Consider the following 24,498-nt stretch of genomic DNA (forward strand, 5'->3'; position numbering starts at 1 on the left):
CAATGTGAAAGAAAAAAAAAGGAAATGATGGCTCATATAGTCAAGTACTTTCCAAACTGTAGTAACTCCATTAGTGTAAAAAAAAAAAAAAAATTTTGAGCACTAATTTCCAGTCAACATTTGCAAATTTATAAATTATAGGCATGAACTACTATACTAATAATCATATCGATTATAAAACTTAGACAAAACTGAAATAAATAGAAAATGAGATAAAGACGAAATAGTGTTTGATCCCAGTGTTAATGGGGAGTCACTGGAGTCTACTCAGTAGGATAGTGAAATGGTTAAAACCATACTTTGGAGAAAATCACAGTAGCATCTGTGTGGAGCATGGATTAGAAAAAGATCCTGCAGAGACAAATAAGGCATATGCGTCAATAATTCAGGCAAGAGGTGGTGAGGATTTGAACTAGGGTGGTATCTATATGATTAGACAGAAAAGGACACATGTAAGAGATAATTAGGTACATAAGGTCTGGCCATCAATTGGACATGTGGATGCTATGGAAGGGAAAGTAAAAAATCAAAGATAGAATTGAACACAAGTACTATGGCGCTCTTGACAGCTTATAAGAAAGTTCAGAAAATCGATAGGTTGGGGCAGAGCCAAGATGGCAGAGTAACAGCACAGACTTTCTAGAGTGCTCCCGCCAAGCTTAGCCAAATACCTGTAAAAAAAGACTCTAAACAAATTCTGGAGCTGCAGAACCCATAGAATGACACAGTGAAGCAGACCTCCAGCCTAAGACAGCCTGGAAGGTCACCTGGAAAGTGTCTACTGCACCATGCTGGGATCAGAGCACAGTCCAGCGTGGGCCACCCCAGCACAGACAGGACCTGAGCAGACATTGAGGAGACTGAATCTCTCCCACCGGTGGCAGTTTGCAGACTTCAGGACCCCAAAACACCTAGGACAAACTGGAAGGTCAGTGAAAAAAGCCTTGGGACTAGTGTGGGAAAGTGGAATGGTCCAGCCGCAGGGCAGCAGAGGAGAAAAGGGGTTGAGGAATCCTCAGCAGTCACAGCAGAAGCAGTGGCAGAGACAGTGACTGTGGAGCTCTAGGCCCACAGATTGTGAGAGGTTCAAGCGGCTAACAGTACACCCAACATCCCCAATGGAAACAGAGATCTACCTTAACCAAGAGTTCTAAAGTCAAGTAAATGGCTGGGAAAATGAACAATAACTGAAAAAAAGAATCAGACAAAATAATCTTACTTTGGTGACAAGAAAGACCAAAGCACGCAAACAGAAGTAAATAAAGTCAAAGAAAGTCTCAATCCAAAGCCTCCAAGAAAAATATGCATTGGTCTCAGGCCATGGAAGAGCTCAAAAAGGATTTTGAAGATCAAGTAAGAGAAGTAGAGTGAAAACTGGGAAGACAAATCAGAGTGATGCAGGAAAATCATGAAAAAAAGATCAACTGCTTGCTAAAGGAGACCCCAAAAAAATGCTGAAGAAAATAACACTTTTAAAAATAGACTAACCCAAATGGCAAAAGAAATTCAAAAAGGCAATGAGGAGAAGAATGCCCTAAAAAGCACAATTGGCCTGATGGAAAAGATCCCAAAGCTCACTGAAAAAAATAATTCCTTAAAGGTAAGAATGGAGCAGAGAGAAGCTAAAGACTTTAAGAAAAATCCAAAAATTACAAAACAAAACCAAAGGAATGAAAAAATGGCAGACAATGGGAAATATATCATTGAAACAACAATTGACCTGGAAAATAGATCCAGGAGAGACAATGTTAAAAGTATGGGACTACCTGGAAGTCAAAATCAAAAAAGAGCCAACACATAATCTTTTATGAAATTATCAAGGAAAACTGCCTTGATAGTCTAGAACCATATTGAAAGAATCCACAGATCACCTCCTGAAAGAGATTCCCAAAGGAAAACTCCTAGGAACATTGCAGCCAGATTCCAGGTTCCCAGGTCAAGGAGAAAATATTGCAAGAAGCTAGAAAGAAACAATTCAAGTATTGTGGAAATACAATCAGGATAACACAAGATCTAGTAGCATCTACATTAAGGGATCACAGGGCTTGGAATATGATATTCCAGAAGTCAAAGGAACTAGGATTAAAACTAAGAATCACCTACCCAGCAAAAGGGAGTGTAATACTTCAGAGGAAAAAATAGTGTTTCAATGAAATAGAGGACTTTCAAGCATTCTTGATGAAAAGACCAGAGCTAAACAGAAAATTGGACTTTCAAACACAAGGATCAAGAGAAGCATGAAAAGGTAAACAGGAAAGAGAAATCAGAAGAGACATAAGAAATCATAAAAGTTGAACTGTTTACATTCCTACATGGAAAGATAATATTTGTAACTCTTGAGCCTTTCTTTAGTATTTGGGTAGTTGGAGGGATTATACACATATAGACAGAGGGCACAGGGTGAGTTGAATAGGAAGGGATGATACCTAAAAAAATAAAAGAGGTGAGAGAGGAACATATTGGGAGGAAAAAGGGAGAAATGGAAGGGGCAAATTATCTTTCATAAAGGAGGCAAGAAAAAGCTTTTTCAACGGAGGGGAAAAGGGGGGAGGTGAGAGGGAAAAAGTGAAGCTTACTCTCATCACATTTGGCTTAAGGAGGGAATAACATGCACACTCAATTTGGTATGAAAATCTATCTTACACTATAGAAAAGTAGGGAAGAAGGGGATAAGTAGGGTGTGGGGAGGATGACAGAAGGGAGGGCAAATGGGAGGAGGGAGTAATTAGAAGTAAATACTTTTAGAGAGGGACAAAGTCAAAAGAGAGAATAGAATAAATGGGGGAGAAGACAGGATGGAAGGAAATATAGTTGGTCTTTTACAACATGACTTTTATGGAAGTCTTTTGCATAACTACACATGTCTAACCTATATTGAAGTCGCTTGCCTTCTCAGTGGGGATGGGTAAGGAGGGGCGAAGTGAGAGAAGATGGAACTCAAAGTTTTAAAAACAAATGTTAAAAATTTTTTTTGCATGCAACTGGGAAATAAGAAACACAGGTAATGGGGTATAGAAATCTATCTTGCCCTACAAGAAAATAAAGGAGATGGGGATAAGGAAAAGGAGAAGTGTGATAGAAGGGAGGGCAGATTGGGGGAAGGGGTAATCAGAATGCATGGTGTCTTGGGTTGGTGGAGGGGAGAGATGGGGAGAAAATTTGGAACTCAAAATCTTGTGGAAATGAATGTTGAAAACTAAAAATAAATAAATTTTAAAATAAAAGTAAATGGATAGGTTTAGAGAGAAATATACATGATGATATCTGCGATCCAAATCACAATTTCTCTTATCTTCAATGTCTCCTTATCAACTAATGCCTTCCTTACTGCCTATAAATATTTCCAAGTCTCCATCATCTTAAAAAAAAAACTTTATTTAATCCCACCACCCTTCTTAATAGCTCTAGTCTGACATCATTGTTCCCTTATGTTTCTATGGGCTTTAAGAAAGCAAACGACTTCCTGGGCCAAGATGGTAGAGTAAGGAAGGAACCTTCTGAAGTCTTCCCAAATTCCCTTCCACGCAACTAGAAAACCACCTCAAAATTGTTCCAGAAGCAGGAAAGCAGCTTACCAGCATGGCTGGAAAGGTCTGCCTCACTGGTGTGAGGCCCAAGAGGAGGAGTTGCAGCAACCAGAGTCATATCACAGCAGGGGACCTACAGCTATCCTATCCCATAAGAAAGTAAAAAGGGATGTAGATAACAGAAGGGGGAGGGAAAGACTAATAAAAGGGAGTGTATACTGGGGAAGGTTATGATCAGCAGTAAAACACTTGTAAGGAAGGAAAGGGGGGGGGTAAGAGAGAGGAAGGGGATAAAGAAAGGGAAAAACAGCATGGAGGGAAAGCAGTTATCATTAACTATAAATGTGAATAGGATGAACTCACCCATAAAATGGAAGTGGACAGCAGAATAGATTAAAAACCAGAATACTAAAATATGTTATTTACAAGAAACACATCCGAAGCAGAGAGATGCACACATGGTAAAAGTAAGGGGCTGAAGTAGACGCTAACAAGCTTCAGTTGAAACAAAGTAAGTAGGAGTAGCAATCATGATCTCAGACACAGCAAAAGCAAAAATTGGTCTAATTAAAAGAGAGAAGGAAGAAAACGTTTATCCAGAGGTACTGTTCAAGAAATTATCAAGGAAAACTACCTTGATATTCTAGAATCAGAGGGTAAAATACAAATTGAAAGAATTCACTGATCACCTCCTGAAGAGACCACAAAATGAAAACTCCCAAGAATATTATAGTCAAATTCCAGAGCTCTCAGATCAAGGAGAAAAATATTGCAAGCACCCAGAAAGAAACAATTCAAGTATTATGGAGCCACAATCAGAATAACACAAGAGTTAGCATCTTCTGAGTCCTACCAAATTCTTTTTATAATACAAACATGGCTTTGATACCTAAACCAGGAAGAGCCAAAACAGAGAAAGAAAATTACAGACCAATTTCTCTAATGAATATTGACGCAAAAATTTTAGATAAGATATTAGCAAAAAGAATACAGTAACTTATCACGAGAATAATACATTATGATCAGGTAGGAGTTATACCAGGAATGCAGGGCTGGTTCAATATTAGGAAAATTATTAGCATTATTGATCATATCAACAACAAACTAACAGAAATCACATGGTTATCTCAATAGATACAGAAAAAACTTTTGACAAAATACGATACCCATTCCTATTGAAAATGCTGGAAAGCATAGGAAGAAATGGAATTTTCCATAGAATAATAAGCAGTATCTCCCTTATAAAACCATCAGCAAGCATTACAAGCAAGGGGGACAAGCTAGATGCATTTCCAATAAGATCAGGGGTGAAACAAGGATGTCCATTATCACCACTGTTATTCAATATGGTATTAGAAATACTAGTTGTAGCAACAACAGAAGGAAAAGAAATTGAAGGAATTAGAATAGGCAAAGAAGAAACTAAGTTACCACTCTTTGCAGATGATATGATGATATACTTAGAGAATCCCAGGGAATCAAGTAAAAACTACTTGAAATAATAAACTCTGGCAAAGTTGCAGGTTACAAAATAAATCCACATAAATCATCTGCATTTCTATATGTTACTAACAAAGCCCAACAGCAAGAGATAGAAAGAGAAATCCCGTTTAAATCTACAGTAGACACTATAAAATATCTGGGAGTCTACTTGCCAAAGCAAACCCAGGGACTATATGAACACAATTACAAAACACTTTTCACACAAATAAAATCAGATCTAAGTAAGTGGAAAAACATCAGTTGCTCATGGGTAGGCTGGACTAATACAATAAAAATTACAATTCTACCTAAGTTAATTTACTTATTCAGTGCCATACCAATCAAAATACTAGACAATTATTTTCTAGAGCTAGAAAAAATAATATCAAAATTTATCTGGAAGAACAAAAGGTCCAGAATATCAAGGGAACTAATGAAAAGAAATGTTAGGGAAGGTGGCCTTGCCCTACCAGATCTCAAATTGTATTATAAAGAAGAAATCATCAAAACCACTTGGTCCTGGCTAAGAAACAGAGGGGTAGACAAAATGGAACAGGTTAGGTACTCAAGACACAGTAGTCAATGAATATAGCAATCTACTATTTGATAAACCCCAGGACCCCAGCTTCTGGGATAAGAACTCACTGTTTGACAAAAATTGCTGGGAAAACTGGATAATAGTGTAGCAGAAACTGGGCAGAGACCAATGCCTGACATTGTACACAAGAATAAAGTCTAAATGGATACACGATCTAGGTATAAAGACTGATACTATAAACAAATTAGGGGAGCAAGAAATAGTGTATTTGTCAGATTTTATGGAGAATGGAGAAATTTGTGACCAAACAAGAAAATAGAGAACATTATGAAGTGCAAAATGGATAATTTTGATCACATTAAATTGAAGTTTTTGCACAAACAAACCCAATGCAACCAAGATTAGGAGGAAAGCAGAAAACTGGGAAAGAATTTATGCAACTAGTGTCTGTGATAAAGGCCTCATTTCTAAAATATAAAGAGAACTGGGTCAAATGTACAAGAATACAACTCACTTCCCAATTGACAAATGGCCAAAGGATATGAGAAGGGAGTTTTCAGAGGAAGAAATTAAAGCTATCTATAATCATATGAAAAAATGCTTTAAATCACTATTGATTAGAGAGATACAAATCAAAACAACTCTGAGGTACCACATCACACCTATCAGACTGGCTAACATGACAAAACAGGAAGGTGATAAATGTTGGAGAAGATGTGGGAGAGGTGGAACACTAATTCATTGGTGGTGGAGCTGTGAACTGATCCAACCATTCTGGAGGGCAATTTGGAACTATGCCCAAAGGGCTACAAAAATCTGCATATCCTTTGTCCCAACAATATAGCTTCTGGGATTCTATCTCAGAGAGATCATAGAAATGGGAAAGGGTCCCACATGTACAAAATATTTATAGCAGCTCTCCTGGTGGTGGCCAAAAACTGGAAATTAAAGGGATGCACATCAACTGGGGAATGGCTGAACAAGCTGTGGTATATGAATGTAATGAAATACTATTGTGCTATGAGAAACGATGAACAGGAAGACTTCAGAGGCCTGGAAAGACTTGTAGGAACTGATGATAAGTTAAAGGAGCAGAACCAAGAGAACTCTGTATATAGCAACAACTACAGTGTGCAAGGAATTTCTCTGGTAAAGTGAGTACTTCATAGCAATGCAAGGACTTAAAAAATTTCCAATGGACTCTTAAGGGAAAACACCTTCCACATCCAGAGAAAGAACTATGGAATTGGATCTCAGATAGAAGCCTAATTGGTTATATTTAGTTACAGGGAATTTTAAGAAATTAATATATATTTATTATTATGTCATATATATTTACATGCTATATATAATATATTATAATTATATTATTACATTGTATTAAATATGATATATATAACATACTATATTATATACATTAAATAATTTATACAATTTATATATATGAGACACTAAATTATATATAATTTATATATACAGAAAATACTATTATTAACATTCAGGAGTAAATCAACTTTAATAGAAATATTTTTAAACTGTTCAAAATCCTGAAAGTCAAAGAAGGCTTTCTAGTCTGGATTGTTCATTCTTGGTAGCAAAAACACAAAGCGTTGTAAAACATAAATTCTCTATCATTTGATAAAAGTACATAATTCTATTACTTTTAAGCCATGAAATTCATTTAAAAATGAACTCATTTTTAAAATATTCTATTTTGAAATTAGTTTGAAAGGACCATACCTGAGATACTTGGCCTTGGACTTTTGCAATCTGAGTTGATTTAATATTTAAAGAATGACTTCTTGTTACTGTTGACCCCAAAAGGAATTTTCCATTCACTTTTTTTTCAGGATGACAACCTACTGGTGGTCTCTTTTCAAGAAGCACAGCTTCCCAAGGATCCTCTGCTGTTAAAACTGGAGTATTTTTCTCTTCTACATGGTCCAACACCTCCATGTTATCCACTTTAGGTTTACTCAAAGGATCTAAGTCTAGCCAGTCAAATTTACTCATATCCTCAGACTTTGGGGACCCTTGTAGATTACTGACAGTAGTTTTTGTATTACTTATCTCCAAATCAGTCCTTGCTTTACCATTTTTTAAAAATTCTGAAGTGCTAGCTATTTTGTCAAATAGTTTTGCCATTTCAGGACTGACTGCTGGTCGACAGATGGGTAAACTTCCTTGTGGATGAAAAGGGGTAGTAGGTGTCAAAGGGTATGAAATGTATTGGGATTGTCTTGGAAGACTTAAATAAATAGGTTCTCTAGATGGAAATGTAGACATGCTTGGATTGAAGCCATTTTGGAATGCACCAGCCTGTTTACAGTAAGCTGAGGGATAAATAGAAGGTAAAGTGCAAGTGGAAGGCCCCGGTAATCCAGGTGTCCATTGTCCTCTCTGAATAGTAGGCTGTAGAAAAAACTGTGCTGAAAAGGAAGGGCTCAGGACAGGAGTAACTGGTACTGCTGGTGCTTTGCTAGATTCAAAGCTGTCATCCAGCAGCAGTTTCTCAAATTCAGCATGAGTAAGCTTTTCAATATCAATGTCGATAGCGCTTTTCGGTGAATCTGATTCAGGAAACACCATGAGATCAAAGTCCTTATGAATTTCTTGTGATTTTTGAGCAGTGTTACTTAACAATTCAAAGCCTCTCTGATTTGCAACTACTTGTTTGTCCTTTTGCAGTTTTGCTAGAGCTTCAGCTTCCATCTGTAATGCTTCTTCTCTGTCCACATCTTTAGTTTTTGTTGGCCCCAAAGGTGAGGATGAACACTGCTTAAACCCATTGTTATTCGATATCTGAGCCATGCTGTACAAAGGATGTCCATTTAAAAGGGCAAACCTATCTTCTTCTAAACAAGTCCCTCTTGTAGATCCTGAGGAATAAACCAGATGCACCTGTATAGAGGGGGAAAAAATTTCAATTAGGTTCTTAAAATTCATTTAAGAATTTTGCAAGATATTTAAATATAAAAAGAAAATATTTCAGTTATAGATTATGTAACCTTGCCCCCAGAGTGGGGAACTTGTGGCCTCAAGGCCACATGTGGCCTTCTCCTTTTGACTGAGTCCAAGTTTTACAGAACAAATCCTTTTATTAAGGAAATTTGTTCTGTGAAATTTGCATTCAGTCAAAGGGTCAACCTTGAGAACCTAGAGGGCCACATGTGACCTGAGGCCAAAGGTTCCCCACCCCTGCCTTACCCTATTCTAGGACCAAGAAAATGGTAACACGTTCATTACTCAGGCAATCTTCTAGCCATTCATCTTCTTTCCCTAGTCCCCAGGGTGTGGTTCTTCCACCTAATTAGAAGCTCCTTAAGGACAGGAATTATCTCACTTTTATACTGTATTCCCAGTGTTCAGCACACTACCAAGAACCTATTAATTATCTAATTAATGTTTTTCACTTTCCTTTTTTCCTTCCTTCAGGCTGAGACACAATTAATTAAAAGTATTAACTAGGACTGATTAATCTGGAAGCAGTAGCAGGAAGGATGGAGTATAATAAGACTAAAGATAGGGAAATCTGTAAGGCAACAATCCAGGTTAGAAATAGAGCCTGAATTAAGGTGATGTTAGTGAGAAAAGATGCAAGAGATACCATGCAGACAGAACTGAAACAATGGGGCCAAAAAAAGCAAAATCTCCACAAAGAAGGTGACCAGGGTAAAGAGATGATTTTACTATCAGTCTCAGCTGATTATGTGTCTGGTGGAGTGTGAAAATTAGAAAGCTAAGGCAAGAGCAGAGAGGTTCAAAGTATTCAAAGCAAGCAACTGCTGTACATAATACTAGTTTGAAGGAATAGGGAAAAGGCCAGAAGAGCAGGGTGGTAACAGTAACCTATCACAGTAGGAAGCAAGCTAAGCCTAGCTCTGGGTTATCAGAGACAGGGATTAATATGCAGGGTCAATTCTAACAGGTGGAGGAATATTCCTAACATGAGACAGAGGCAGAGAGACAATCAGTAGAAGAGATCTGGCTAAAATGAGTACAGATAATTCTCACTTTCAGACTTTAGGTAAAGAATTCTGAAAGAAATAAGTTTAAAAAAAGAAGAAATAAGTTTAAAAAAAGAAAACACCTATGTTAACTTTACTATGCTCTTACAGTACTGTACATAATGTACATAATGGCCTTCCCTTCCCTCCCCCACCAAAAAAACCCTCCAAGTGAAAGCAGAAGGGAGGTACAGAGAGAACCTGCTTGGCTTGGGACCACCATCACTGACAGAGATCTTTGTTTTGCTCTGCCCGCCACCACACTGGTCCCCATGAATGTCTTCCTCACACTTGGGTAGTACACGAGTCCCAAGCTCATCAGTGTCCAAGTCTGCCCCACATCTCTTCTTCTTTTGTACTTTAGCCAAGCCACCAGGTGGCTGGCTGAAGCCCAGAATGTTCCTCTTTCTGTTCTCTATCCTATTCTTAGTCTCTCCTGCCCCCATCATTTGATGAAACATATGCTGGGACCTCTCCTTCCAAAAGGTGTAGCCTTTTCCTGTCTTACTCCTTCCTTCCCCATGGGCAAATTCACATTAAGTTTACTAGGTCTGCAGAATGGTCCATCAGAACTGTCTACATAGGGATTCCCTGATGTTCAGCTACCACCTTCTCCATAGGGCTCTTCCCTGGTTGTCTTCCTATCTTTTTTCTTTTTAAAAACTATTACTATTAAGTATCTTATTCTTTCCCAGTATGGATAGCATTTTCATCATAAGTCCTTCAGAGTTGTCTTGGATTGTTGTATTATGAGAATAGCTAAGTCATTCACAGCTTACAATCTTACGATACTGCTATTACTTTGTACACAGTACATTTCACTCTGCATCAGCACATGTAAGTCTTTCCAGGTTTTTCTGAGGTGTATTTGTCACAGTGCATCATAATCACAAAGTACAACTTATTCAGCCATTCTGCAATTGATGGGCATCTCTTCAATTTCCAATTCTTTGTAACAAGAAAAGAGCTGCTATTTTTGTACATATAGGTCCTTTTCCTTTTTTTTTTTAATCTCTTTTGGGATATAGACCTAGTAGTGGTATTGCTAGGTTAAAGGGCATGCATAGCTTTATAGTCCTTTAGGCATAGTTCCAAATTGCTCTACAGAATGGGTGAATTGTTCACAACTCCACCAACAGTACATTGATGTCTCATTTTTCCCCACATCTCCAACACTTGTCATTTACCTTTTCTGTCCTATTAGTCAATCTAATAAGTATAAGTGAGTATACCTCAGACTTGTTTTAATTTGCATTTCTCCAAATCAACAGTGAATTTGACTATTTTTATATGGCTATAGATAGCTTTACTTGATCTGAAAACCAATCATATCTTCTGATCATTTATCAAATGGGGAATGGCTCTTATTTTTACAAATTTGGTTCAGTTCTCTACATGTTTGAGAAGTGGGGCCTTTATCAGAGAAAACTGCTTCAAAATTTTTTCACAATTACTACTGATAACTGTACTTCCCTCCATCCTATTCCCCACCTTTTATTCTATTCTCTCTCCTTTCACCCTGTCTGTCCCTCTTCAAAAGTGTTTTGATTCTACTAACCCCTCCTCCAATCCACCCTCCTTTCTATCAACACTCCCCCCCCCCCCCACCTTATGCCCTTCCCCTCCTACTCTTCCTATCTTTCTTTGACTGGGAGGAGACTCCAACAGCAGAGCCACTTGGGATCTAAGGAGTCTGACCCTCCTTGCTTACTTTATATATATTTGCGTTTACTTCCACATGTAGATACTTTTGACTCCATAGGATAATGCAAGGTCCTGGGGTACAAGGCCTATTTCAGTTTCTGTCTTTATATTCCCAGAAACTACTAGTACAGAACTTGGCATATAGTAGGTTCTCAATAAATGTCTGTTGATTAATTGATTGATTTGGGGCAAGATTTGGTGGAGGAGTCTGAAACCACAAGTACTCCTTAATCTGAATCAACAGCAGAAAACATTTAACTTACAGAACTGACAAACTAGGAAACAAACTGATTTGAAAGCATCTATAACTTCAACTTTAATTGTGTCTAAGGAGATAGTGGCCCTACAGGCAGAATAACAAATTATAAGTATTATAAATACCTTGACAAAAAAAGGAAAGTGAGGAGCAAAGCTCATGGAACAAGGATTTTCCCTTCACTTCATAATGTTCGGTAGCTCTGGAATAGGAGCAGAGTAGGTGAATGAATGATGGGAATGCTCCAGAGTTAAGGATTAGCAGAATAGAAACAAAGGCCAAGGAAGCAAAGCATTCCGGAGTGAGACAACACCTTGTAGACTTAGTCAACTACAAGCAAAAAATTGTAAAGAGAAAACAAATGGGGACAGAACAAAGTCAAAGTGGGGAAGTAATGCAGGGAGAATGTGATAAAGGAGACTACTAACCAGGCAGTACATAGTAGTGAGGTGCTGTAAATCAATTTATAATCTATAGTCATTTTAAACTGGGTTTTAAAGTAGCATATAGGAAGGGAATGAATAAGCATTTATTAAGTGCCAGGGGCTATGCTAAACCATTATGCAAATATCACAATCCTATAAGACAGATGCCATCTATTATTCCCGTTTTACAATTGAGGAAAGTGAAGCAGACAAAAGTTAAGTGACTTTCCCCAGAGTCACAGTCAATAAGTGTATGAAGGTGGATCTGAACCCAGGTCTTCTTGATTCCCTTATGCCATCGAACTACCTCGATGTGTAGAGAAAATAAAGGGATGCACCAAAAATCCAGTAACAATCACATTGTAATTCCTAATAAAGCAGTACTAAACATCTTAAAATATTATCAAGATTATCAAGACTAGGTGATGTATTAATGAGTCAGAATGATATAATAGGTAGGGTGCTACCTAAAATCAGTAAAATTTACATCCAATTCCTGCCTCTGACACTTACTGGGATCATAATTAAGTCCCTTAATAATGACAGTCTCATAACCCTAGGATCATGATCAAGTCCCTTAACTTGCCTGAATCTCCGTTTTCTCATTTGCAAAATGAGACTAGTTACAGTACATACATTACAGGCTTGTTCATGAGACTCTACAAAGTGTTTTTCAAAGTTTAAGTCACAATATAAATGCCAGCTTTTTTTTTTTAATGGTATCAGAGGATACCATTAAACTGAGGATTTTTCAAAGAGTAAAAGAATTAAAAGTAAATTCCCCTTCCTTTAACATTATAATGTCAGTTAAAGTATACTTTTGGTTACCAAATTTAAACACTATAAAGTTACTGCGAAAAAGAAACACCAGAATTCTGATGAGCTTGTTTCACTACAAGGAAATGAATGGTCTTTTTCTGAATAGCTCAACTGAATCTTAACTAATCCACAGGAAAAGTAACAAAACTAGGATTTGAAATCTATTATGCTATAAATGTTATACCCTACTTCTCCCCAACTCTTAATTTAGTTATTCCTTCAGCAAAGCAGTGATGCATGAATATTCCCAGCTATTGGAAGGCAAAGAGTGAAATTATCAGCCATTAAATTTTAATATTAACTCTTTTCCTGGTACAATTTCTAAAAAGATTTCAGACACAAATGCCCATCTGGTAACAGGATTTAAGGACTGTTTTTATAGTATATTTACAAATTTAGAGTACGGTCGATTGTTGAGTTTCAACTATTTTTAATATGTACTTTACTTTTCAAGAAAATAAAACTTTATTTGAAGACAAATATTTATCAGGAAATAATTTCCTGCATGTTAATTCAAAATGAGTATCAGAACTCTCAACCTACCCCTGAGACAAAATGAACATAACTTGGTTTTCAGTAAGGATTGTATATCATCTGCCAACATTTTCCCAATATTAAAGTAACCCAGTGAAGCGAACTCAAGAGTGTAGCCACTTAAAAACCCTTCCAAACAGGGTAGTTAACAATATCCAGTTTAATTTTTAGAGTAACCAAAAAGAAGAATTAATTAAAAGTACACCCTCCTCCCCATCATTTAAAATTCAAATCTGGGAGAGAAAGAGTGTGACACAGATGCCAAACTACTGACAGGCTTTCTTGTCTTAGAATACAAGACATCCACAAGAAAGGAAAAACTTACTTGAGAGTATGAACATATAACATTAATAAATCAACTCCAATTGATAATTTCTTAAATAAATATAATATGAATAAATACCATAATATAAAATCTAAGGAACATAATTGCCACCATGCAACTACTTTTAGTCCTGGGAAATGGTATCATTACAATCTATACTTTTAAACTTAATTTTTTTTCAGTTGCAAAAGTCTATTTTATCCCCTTCCCCACTGAAAAAAGTGAAGTCAACAAGCATTTATTAAGTGCTTATTATATGTTAGGTGCTCTGCTAAGCACTGGAAAATTTTTTTAAAAAATAAAGTCCTGGGCGGAGTAGAAAGATGCAAATACACATAGCTCCGAACCCACAATCCATACAACATCTGTATAAAGTAAGTCACGGTGAATTCTGGAGCAGTGAGGCCACAGAACAGTGGAGAGAAGGAGATTTCTGTTCCAGAGGGACCTGCAAACCTCTCGCAAAAGGTCTGTGGCGCTGCAGACGCGGAGCCCAGCCCAGACCTGCCGCGGCCGCGGCACCGAAAGGAACAGATCCGAGCAGGCTTCAGGGACGGGATCTCCAGCGGCCGCACAAGTCCCTCCACCCACAGGTGACGGGGTCGGTGAGAGAGTCTCTTTGGCGGGTCGAGAGTGGAGTGGGGTGCCCCCATGACCCAGGCCCTCTCGGGAGGCAGAAGCTGAGAGGCAGCGGCAGACCAGGGTTCCCCAAGCAGGCAGGAGCCTGGATCCATTGTTGAAGGTCTGTGCATAAACCCCCGAGGGAACTGAGCCTGAGAGGTGGCCCTGCCCCCACCTGAGCACCTGAACTTAATCTCACACTGAATAGCAGCCCTGCCCCCCACCAAAAGCCCTAAGGCTGGAAGCAGCATTTGAATCTCAGACCCCAAGCGCTGGCTGGGAGGATCAGGAGGCGAGGTGGGTGTGAGGAGAATATTCAGAGGTCAAGTCACTGGCTGGGAAAATGCCCAGAAAAGGGAAAAGAAATAAGACTATAGAAGGTTACTTTCTTGGTGAACAGGCATTTCCTCCCTTCCTTTCTGATGAGGAAGAACAATGCTTACCATCAGGAAAAAACGCAGAAGTCAAGGCTTCTGTATCCCAGCCCACCCAATGGGCTCAGGCCATGGAAGAGCTCAAAAAGGATTTTGAAAATCAAGTTAGAGAGGTGAAGGAAAAACTGGGAAGAGAATTGAGTGACATGCAAGCAAAGCATGAAAAACAAGTAAACACCCTGCTAAAGGAGACCCAAAAAAATGCTGAAGAAAATAACACCTTGAAAAATAGGCTAACTCAATTGGCAAAAGAGGTTCAAGAAGCCAATGAGGAGAAGAATGCTTTCAAAAGCAGAATTAGCCAGATGGAAAAGGAGATTCAAAAGCTCACTGAAGAAAATAGCTCTTTCAAAATTAGAATGGAACAGATGGAGGCTAATGACTTTATGAGAAACCAAGAAATCACAAAACAAAACCAAAAGAATGGAAAAAAGGAAGATAATGTGAAATATCTCATTGGAAAAACAACTGACCTGGAAAATAGATCCAGGAGAGACAATTTAAAAATTATGGGACTACCTGAAAGCCATGATCAAAAAAAGAGCCTAGACATCATCTTTCATGAAATTATCAAGGAAAACTGCCCTGAGATTCTAGAACCAGAGGGCAAAATAAATATTCAAGGAATCCACAGAACACCGCATGAAAGAGATACAAAAAGAGAAACTCCTAGGAACATTGTGGCCAAATTCCAGAGTGCCCAGGTCAAGGAGAAAATATTGCAAGCAGCTAGAAAGAAACAATTCAAGTATTGTGGAAATACAATCAGGATAACACAAGATCTAGCAGCTTCTACATTAAGGGATTGAAGGGCATGGAATAGGATATTCCAGAAGTCAAAGGAACTAGGACTAAAACCAAGAATCACCTACCCAGCAAAACTGAGTATAGTACTTCAGGGGAAAAAATGGTCTTTCAATGAAATTGAGGACTTTCAAGCATTCTTGATGAAAAGACCAGAGCTGAAAAGAAAATTTGACTTTCAAACACAAGAATGAAGAGAACCATGAAAAGGTGAACAGCAAAGAGAAGTCATGAGGGACTTACTAAAGTTGAACTGTTTACATTCCTACATGGAAAGACAATATTTGTAACTCTTGAAACTTTTCAGTATCTGGGTACTGGGTGGGATTACACACACACACATGCATGCACACACACACACACACACACACACACACACACACACACACACACACATACAGACCGAGTGCACAGAGTGAATTGAAGAGGATGGGATCATATCTTAAAAAAAAATGAAATCAAGCAGTGAGAGAGAAATATATTGGGAGGAGAAAGGGAGAAATTGAATGGGGCAAATTATCTCTCATGAAAGAGGCAAGCAAAAGACTTATTAGTGGAGGGATAAAGAGGGGAGATGAGAGAAAAACATGAAGTTTACTCTCATCACATTCCACTAAAGGAAAGAACAAAATGCACACTCATTTTGGTATGAAAACCTATCTTACAATACAGGAAAGTGGGGGATAAGGGGATAAGCAGGGTGGGGGGGATGATAGAAGGGAGGGCATGGGGAGGAGGGTGCAATTTGAGGTCGACACTCATGGGGAGGGATAGGATCAAAAGAGAATAGAAGTAATGGGGGACAGGATAGGATGGAGGGAAATATAGTTAGTCTTATACAACACAATTATTATGGAAGTCATTTGCAAAAATACACAGATTTGGCCTATATTGAATTGCTTGCCTTCCAAAGGAAAGGGGTGGAGAGGGAGGGAGGTAAAGAAGTTGGAACTCAAAGTGTTAGGATCAACTGTTGAGTAATGTTCTTGCCACTAGGAAACAAGAAATATAGGTAAAGGGGTATAGAAAGCTACATGGCCCTACAGGACAAAAGAGAAGATGGAGACAAGGGCAGAGAGGGATGATAGAAGAGAGAGCAGATTGGTCATAGGGGCAATTAGAATGCTTGGTGTTTGGGGGGGGGGAATAAAAGGGGAGAAAATTTGTAACCCAAAATTTTGTGAAAATGAATGTTAAAAGTTAAATAAATAAATTTAATAAAATAAAAAAATAAAAATAAAGTCCTTACAACAAATATGCATTGTCAAGCAACAAATTCCAATATTAGCTATATGTATAAATATGTTTGCATATGTATACACACATATCCAGACATGGATATCACATGTGCATATACACATATATATCACTCTAAGTCCACTGCCTCTGTTAAAAGCTGGGTAGCATGTTTCATTGGACCAGTTAGGTGGCACAGCAGATAGAGTTCTGGATCTGCAGTCAGGAAGACCCAAGTTCAAATCTGGACTCAGGCATTTACTAGCTGTGTGACCCTAGGCAAGTCACTTAACCCTCTTTGCCTCAATGTCCTCACCTGTAAAATGAGCTGGAGAATCCACTCCAGTATCTTTGCCAAGGGTCATAAATAATCTGATCTGACTGAAACTACTGAACAACAGCAAAAGCACGCCTCATTACCAGTCCTCTGAAATCATGATTGGTGACTGCACCAATCAGTATCTTTCAAAGTTCTTTACACTACAAAGCTGTTATTTGATAAATCGCTTTTGGTTCTGCTCATTTCACCTTGCATCAGTTCAAAGAAGTCTTCCCAGGTTTCTCTGAAACTACTCCTTTTATCATTTTTTTTCTCCAACCATTCTCTGATTTATAGGCATCCCCTTATTTCTATTCCCTTGGTATTACAAAAAGAACTGCTATAGTCTTGGGCATAAAGCTCCTTTTCCTCTTTGGGGTACAAGACTAAGAGCAGAATTACTAGTAAAGATATGGAAGCATATGAAAAAGTTTCTTTTAATTTCTTAGAAATATTAAAAAATATTTCTCTCTAAAAAGCCTTTCAAAAATCCTTGGAAAAAACTTTTGGAAAGGTGGGTGATAAAGGACAAAAAAGGCTTTTCTTAGGAAAATATACTGAGGGTAATAACCAAATTGAACTAAATGGAAAAGAGGAATTCCTTTCTTTACTCCAGGAGGATGTCTAGAATGTTAACCTGAACTGTATTTTTACATGTGATCTTTTCCTTATTGAAGATGGCAGTCATGTTGAAGGCTTTGAGAAACTATGTCAATTTGGACATCTCTTCCTCCAAGTTAAAAATGCTTAAATATAGATAAATGATAAATTAAATAAAATTGTTTCTGGTAGATAAGTAAAAACAGAATATACCACATTCATATTATTATTTTTTTCTTCCAAAAAGGACATGTATAATTTAACAATTTGGAGGTTATAGCTTTAAATTTCTTTCCAGAATGACTGAAATAATTCACAGCACCACCAACAGTACTTTAAAAGGTCTATTTTCCAACAGCCCCCCCCCCCACAATATTTGTCATTTTCCTTTTTTATTAACTTTGCCAATCTGATGGGCGTGAGGTAGAACCTCAATTGTTTTTCTATAACTTTCTCTAAGTGTGACAATTTCTCTACTGATGAGATGGAACATCTTTTTTTCACATAACTATTGATAGCTTGGATTTCACCCCTTAAAAATCACCTGTTTCAATAGACAAACGGTCAAAGAATATGAACAAAGAACCCTTCAGAAAAGAACTGCAAAATATTTAGAACCATATGAAAGAATGCCCCCAAAATCACTACTAATAAGAGAAAGGCAAAGCAAAGCTAATTTGAAGCCTCATCCCACATTTGGCAAAGAAGACAAAAAAACTTCAAGTCAACACTGGCAAGGCTGTGGAATGATTACTGTTGTTGCTGCTTAGTTGTGTCTAACTTCATGATTCTATTTGGCATTTTCTTGGCAAAGATAATGGAGTGATTTACATTTCCTTCTCCAGACCATTTTACAGTTGAATAACTGAGGCAAATAGGATTAAGTGACTGGTCCAAGATCACACAATTAGTGAGTGCCTGACGCTAAATTTGAACTCAGGAAGATGAGTCTTCCTGACTTCAGATTTGGCTCTCTATACACTGTGCCACCTACTTGCCCTCTGGAATGATAGGCAAACTAATAAATTGTTGGTGAAGCCGTGAAATGGTACAACCATTTTGAAAATCAATTTGGAGGTATGCAATTAAAGTAACTAAAACATTTATGCCCTTTGAAATAGAGACTCTCTACTGGGCATATATTTCAAGGAAGCCATCGATGAGAACATGGCCCATATATATATATCAAAATTTATAACACTACTTTTTGTGATAGCACAGAACTGGAAATGAGTAGATGCCTATTGAACGGGCAGTGACTAAACAAACAGTGGTACATGAATGTAATGGAATATTATTGTACTCTAAGGAATAACAAATGTGATAAACAGAGAAGTGAAGCATAGAAAGATCTATGTGAACCAATGCAGAGTAAAGTAAGCAAGGCCAAGAAAATAGTACGCAGGATGACACTGATGTAAATAGAAAGACCCATACACCAAAAAAAACATAAGATAAAATAAAATAAAAAAGTGAATGGAATAAAAGAATAAAGATCAAGCATGACTAGAAATGAAGAAATATGAGAGGATACCCCTCCACCTTTGTGAAGGTAGGAGCTCCACAAGTGCTTGAACATTGCACATGTATTTTTTCCCTCTTTATTACTATTTATTATATATCAGAGTTCTCTGAGATTGAGGAGATACAAGGATGCTGGAGATAACTATGTTAATGTAAAAAACAAAAGACATCAAAACGTAAAAAAAGAAAATTGCTTATTCACATTTTTGGACTATTTATCAATTAGGGAATGGCTCTTATTTTAAAATTTTGAATAGGAGCCTTAATTGATCTTTAGTTTTTGGGTATCCCAAAAGTCTTAGGGCAGTTTTAAACCACTAAAAATTACTAAGCTATTAAAACTTAAACCTACAGTTAGACTTTTGGGACACCCTATTTTTCCTGGAAATGAGAGAAACCTTTATGAAAGAAACTTGCTTCTAAGATTTTTTTTTCCCCTAGCTCCTTGATTTCCTTCTACTTTTAGCGAAATTATTTTTGTTTGTTCAAAAACTTTAAGAATTGGATATAATCAAAATTGTTCAATTTAACTTTTATGATCCTTTCTATTCCTAGGACATTACTTTGGTATATGGTGGGAGATACTGGTCTATACATAGTATCTGCAAGATTGCTTTCCAGTATTCCAAGTAGCTACAATATACTTTCTGTTATGGAAAATGGGAATAAAAGCAAACCTATTTATATGGGCAAATACAACATTTAATATTTATATAGAACTATGTCTTCATAGGGCAAACAATGATGTATAAGCATACATAATTACTTAGTTTTAAATAAGTGTGAAAAGGAATATTAAATTACTACACAATTTGCAATGTTGTTGTTTAATCTGCTAATAACAGCATTTACTGACAGAGAACATCAAACACATAAATTCCTCACTGATTTTTTAAAGAGGACTGCAATATTTTCATATACCTCTTTTAATGGAATATTATTTTGAAGGTCAACTTACTGAAACTTATCACATAAACTAAGTCCCTTGGAACAAGAAGAAAAGTAGCAACAAATGCAACAATGTGTTTCTTATGATAAGAAAACAGAATCACAACAGATAAAAACTATCCTCTACTGATTTATACCGATTCAGATAGTTTTTGTATTGTTCACAAAAAGAAATACTTGCCTAAAAATCCAGATACTCTGACAACTGGCATCACCTCTGAATGTCTGGCACATAACGATAACACCAACAACAAAAATTTACAAAACTCTTACTACATGCCAGGTATTAAGTGCTTTACAATTATTTAATTTTGAGCCTCACATCAACCTTGTGAAGTGCTATTATTATCCCCACTTTACAGAAAAGGAAACCGAGGCAAATAGAGGTTAAATGATTTGTCCAGGGTCATGCAGCTAGTAAGTGTCTGAGGCTGGATTTGAACTCAGGTCTCCCTGATTCCAGGTACAATCAAAGGATATGTAAAAGGCAGTTTTCAGAAGAATTAATATATCAATAGCCAAATGGGGAAAAAAATACTCTAAATAATAAATAGATAAAAGCCAATTAAAACACCTCTGAGGTACTATCTTGTATCCACCAGATTGGCAAAGTTGACAAAAAAGAGAAAATGATAAATGCTGGAGGGGCTTTGGAAAAACAAGTACATTAATACACTACTGGAGAAGCTGTGAACTGTTCCCATCATTGGGGGAACATTTTGAAAATATGACCAAAAAAGATATTACACTGTTCAATACCCTTTGACCAAATGATATTGTTACTAGGTCCATCTTCAAAGAGATAAAAGAAAAAGAAAAACAACCCATATGTACAAAAATACTTATAGCAGCTCTTTTCATGGTGGCAAAAAATTGGAAAATTTTACCCAACAACTGGGGAATGACTGAACAAGTTAGAGTAGATGAATATGACAGGATACTACTGTACCATAAGAAATGATGAAGGATATAGTTTCAGAGAAACCTGAAAAAACTTGTATGAACTGGTACAGAATGAAGAAACAGAAGAATAATTTATATAATAACAATATTATAAAGACGAACAACTTTGAAAGAGTTAAGAACTCTAATGAACACAAAGTCCAACCATAATTCAAGAGGACTCATGATGAAACAAACTATTCACCTTCTGAAAGAAAGGTGATGGACACAATGCAAACTGAGAAATTTTTGTTGTGGTGGTGGTTAATGTGGAAAATTGCTTTACTTAATTATTTGTTTTGCTGAACTACTTTTTTTTGTTCTTCTTGCTTTCTCAATGGCAGGAAGTGGAAATGGGAAGGAGAAAATTTGGAACTGAAAATAAAACTGAATTTATAAAATTATTAGTGATATAAAGCCATATTTCATAAAGTTGCTAATACTTTACAATTCATCATTTGGGAAATATTGTTCATGGCCTTTGACCTCTATAGTTATTTCTAACAAGGGGAAGCTAGGTAGTATAGTAGATGGAGTATTGGGCCTACAGTTAGGAAGACCTTAGTGCAAATCCAGCCTCAGTATAAATGCTTGTGTAACCCTGGGCAAGTCACTTAACCTGTTTACCTCAGCTTCCTTATCTGTAAATTGGAGATAATAATAGCACCTACTTGCCAGAGTTGTGTGAAGATCACATGAGATAATTATCGTAAAGAGCTTAGTTTAGTACTTGGCATACAGAAAGTGATACATAAACTTTATCCACCATCATTATTAGTTTAACATATGCATGAGAAATACCTTGTTGGAGAGCTTTAAAAATTACTTTAGTGGAAAAGAAATTCTGTATAAGTATACAAACAATATCAGTGGTATCTTGTATCTTATAAACCAGTTTCCCAAACTTATTTGGCCTACTATTCCCTTAAAAAAAAAATTTGCTCCACATGTTCTCCCTTAGGTTAGGTTAGCCATTATTTTTATTCAAGGTCCCCCACTGCAATCTAGGCTACTATTGCACTCCCCCTCCATCGTTGCGATGCCCCCCAGATGGCAGTATTGCCCATTTTGGGAAACTATGGGAACCTTTCCATTGATGCATGAATGTATGGGTTTGCAATCAAAGTTAAGTGCAAGTTATGTCATCATCTTGATGTCACAGTCCTCTTCTAGAACGAAAGACAAACACAAATGAATGTATGGTCTACTTTTACAAAAAAAAAAAAAAAAAGGCCTGCCTGTTCCCTTCTCATGTTTTCATCAAAAGTACTCCTCATATATGAAATAACTATTCTCAAAAAAAACAAGAAAAAAGTTATCTGCTGCAGATTTCTTCTGTATATGTCTGGACAGATCCAGTCATTCTTTCCTATATCACCTCCCTCCTTAAAGACCAAAATTTGTTCCCATAAGATTTTTCTGACACCTAACCTAATTCTGCCTCTTGTAACTTCCATGCACTGCTTCATGTTCTGTGTTATGGAAACGTCATAAATCTAATGACTCTAGCACATGATAGACCTTCAGTCTGTCAGTTAATCTTGTGCCTACAATGTGCTAGGCATTGTTCTAAGCACAAGGGATACAAAAAATGGTAAAAGATGGTCCCTGTACTCAGGGAGCTCACAGTTAGCTGTGGGAGGCAACATACAAATAATGAACAGAAGAAAGGCACTAGAATTAAGAGGGATTAGGATTCCTGAAGAGATGAGATATTTAGCTGGGACTTGAAGGACACCAGAAGGTATTTTAGGCATGGGACAGCCAGTTAAAATACCTAGAGTCTGGAGATGGAATGTCTTGTTTGAGGAAGAGTAAGAGGGTCAATGTAATAGTAATTAGAGTTGCCTAAAAGTACAATGGGTACTTTTGGCAGGTGATGGAATGGTCTTTGAATATATAGCAGATGATCATTTATCAGGTATGTTATAGTAGCATGTTACAGTACTATAGTATTTTACAGTACTATGCTTTCATAGCAATTTGAGAAACTGGATTTCCTACTCTAAAATTCAGTGGGGCATAATGAAATAGAAATGAAATGGTAACTCAGAAGCCCACAATGGTAAGCCAATAAAAAGGCTATCCCAATGAATCCGTGCAGTTTCTCTTCTCACTCCCTCTGCTCTCATGTCAAATGCATGTAAGAGAACTTCCATGCTCCTACCCAGACTAGCCTACGCTGACTTTTACTTTTTGATTTTACTCAAATGAGACCCAGACCACAATCTCAAAATGGTCATTGACTCCTTCCTCCTGATGATGTCTTTTAAAAGTTCTAATTGCCAACATCTACTCCCCCCACCAAAAAAATAACCATTCACCTCCTGAAAGTATGGAGATGAGAAAATCTTCCTGTAATGAGGCAAACCTGTGTCTAACTTTTTCTTCCTCAAACCCAAAGTCCTGAAAGCAACACTCCTTAAAAAATGCATTCATGATGTATAAGCATGAGATTTCTAACTAGTCTAATCTATAACAAGCCTTTGGTCTTTTATTTTTTAAAATTACAACTCTTCCAACTTCTTAACTGGTCCTTCACTGTCACCACTTTCATGCCAAAGTCACCAAGTATTAAGATATGTTGACTTGGTTTGGAGGATCTTGTCAAGTTCTTTGTAGAATTTCTCTAGTTCTTTGGAAGAGATGATAAATGAGAATGTTATTATCTTTTTTAAAAAAATTATTTTATTTGTTTTCAGTGTTCCACAATCACTTCCATATATCTTAAATTTTTCTCCTCCCACCCCTTTTTTCCCTCTCCCTCCCCACTCCCTCCCTGAGACGGCATGAAATCTTATATAAGTTCTACACATACATTTCTATTAAATACATTTTCACCTTAGTCATGCTGAATAGAATTAAAATGAATGGGAGAAACCATAAAACAAAACAAAACATAATACAAAAGAAAATGGTCTGCTTCATTCTGTGATCCAATTCCACAGTTCTTTCTCTGGATGTGGAAGGAGTTTTTCCTAAAAAGTCCACTGGGAATTTTTTAGGTCCCTGCATTGCTATGAAGGACTAAGTCTACCAGAAAAATTCCTCGCGCACTGTGGTTGTTGCTGTGTACAAAGTTCTCCTGGTTCTGCTCCTTTCACTCAGCATCAATTCACATAAGTCTTTCCAGGCCTCTCTGAAGTCTTCCTGTTCATCATTTCTTATAGCACAATAGTAGAGAATGTTATTATCTTAATGGAGGTTGGTTTACTTAAAATTAATGCTACAGGGCAAGATGATCAAATGCATAGTTCTTCGTATTTTACATGAATAATGAAGCCAATGCTATAAATTCCTTTACTTTTCTATCCAAGGACAATCCATGAATCATTTTTATATCTAGTTACATCTATGCTATGTCAACAAGATTTATTTATAAAAAAGAATTTCAATATGTATATAAATCAGTTCCTAAAATGATGATTTAGTTGTTGGCTGTTGAACAAAAAT

At 37.0% G+C, this 24,498-nt stretch overlaps 1 protein-coding gene across 10 annotated transcripts in view; it reads right to left on the bottom strand.

Moving 5' to 3' along the window:
• Positions 1-24,498, bottom strand: part of PIK3C2A (phosphatidylinositol-4-phosphate 3-kinase catalytic subunit type 2 alpha) — a 233,236-nt gene that overhangs the window by 106,658 nt on the left and 102,080 nt on the right. For 7 of the 10 annotated variants that reach the window (XM_072619606.1, XM_072619605.1, XM_072619603.1 and 4 more), the window contains one exon: positions 7,288-8,448. In XM_072619606.1, coding sequence (XP_072475707.1) covers positions 7,288-8,448 — 1,161 coding nt within the window. Of the gene's footprint in view, positions 1-7,287; positions 8,449-11,639; positions 12,821-24,498 lie in introns of those variants that run through there. The other 3 variants (XM_072619607.1, XM_072619600.1, XM_072619601.1) reach the window with 2 other exon arrangements.

Source organism: Notamacropus eugenii, chromosome 6 (assembly GCF_028372415.1).
Source record: "Notamacropus eugenii isolate mMacEug1 chromosome 6, mMacEug1.pri_v2, whole genome shotgun sequence".
In the NCBI taxonomy this organism is placed as follows: domain Eukaryota; kingdom Metazoa; phylum Chordata; class Mammalia; order Diprotodontia; family Macropodidae; genus Notamacropus; species Notamacropus eugenii.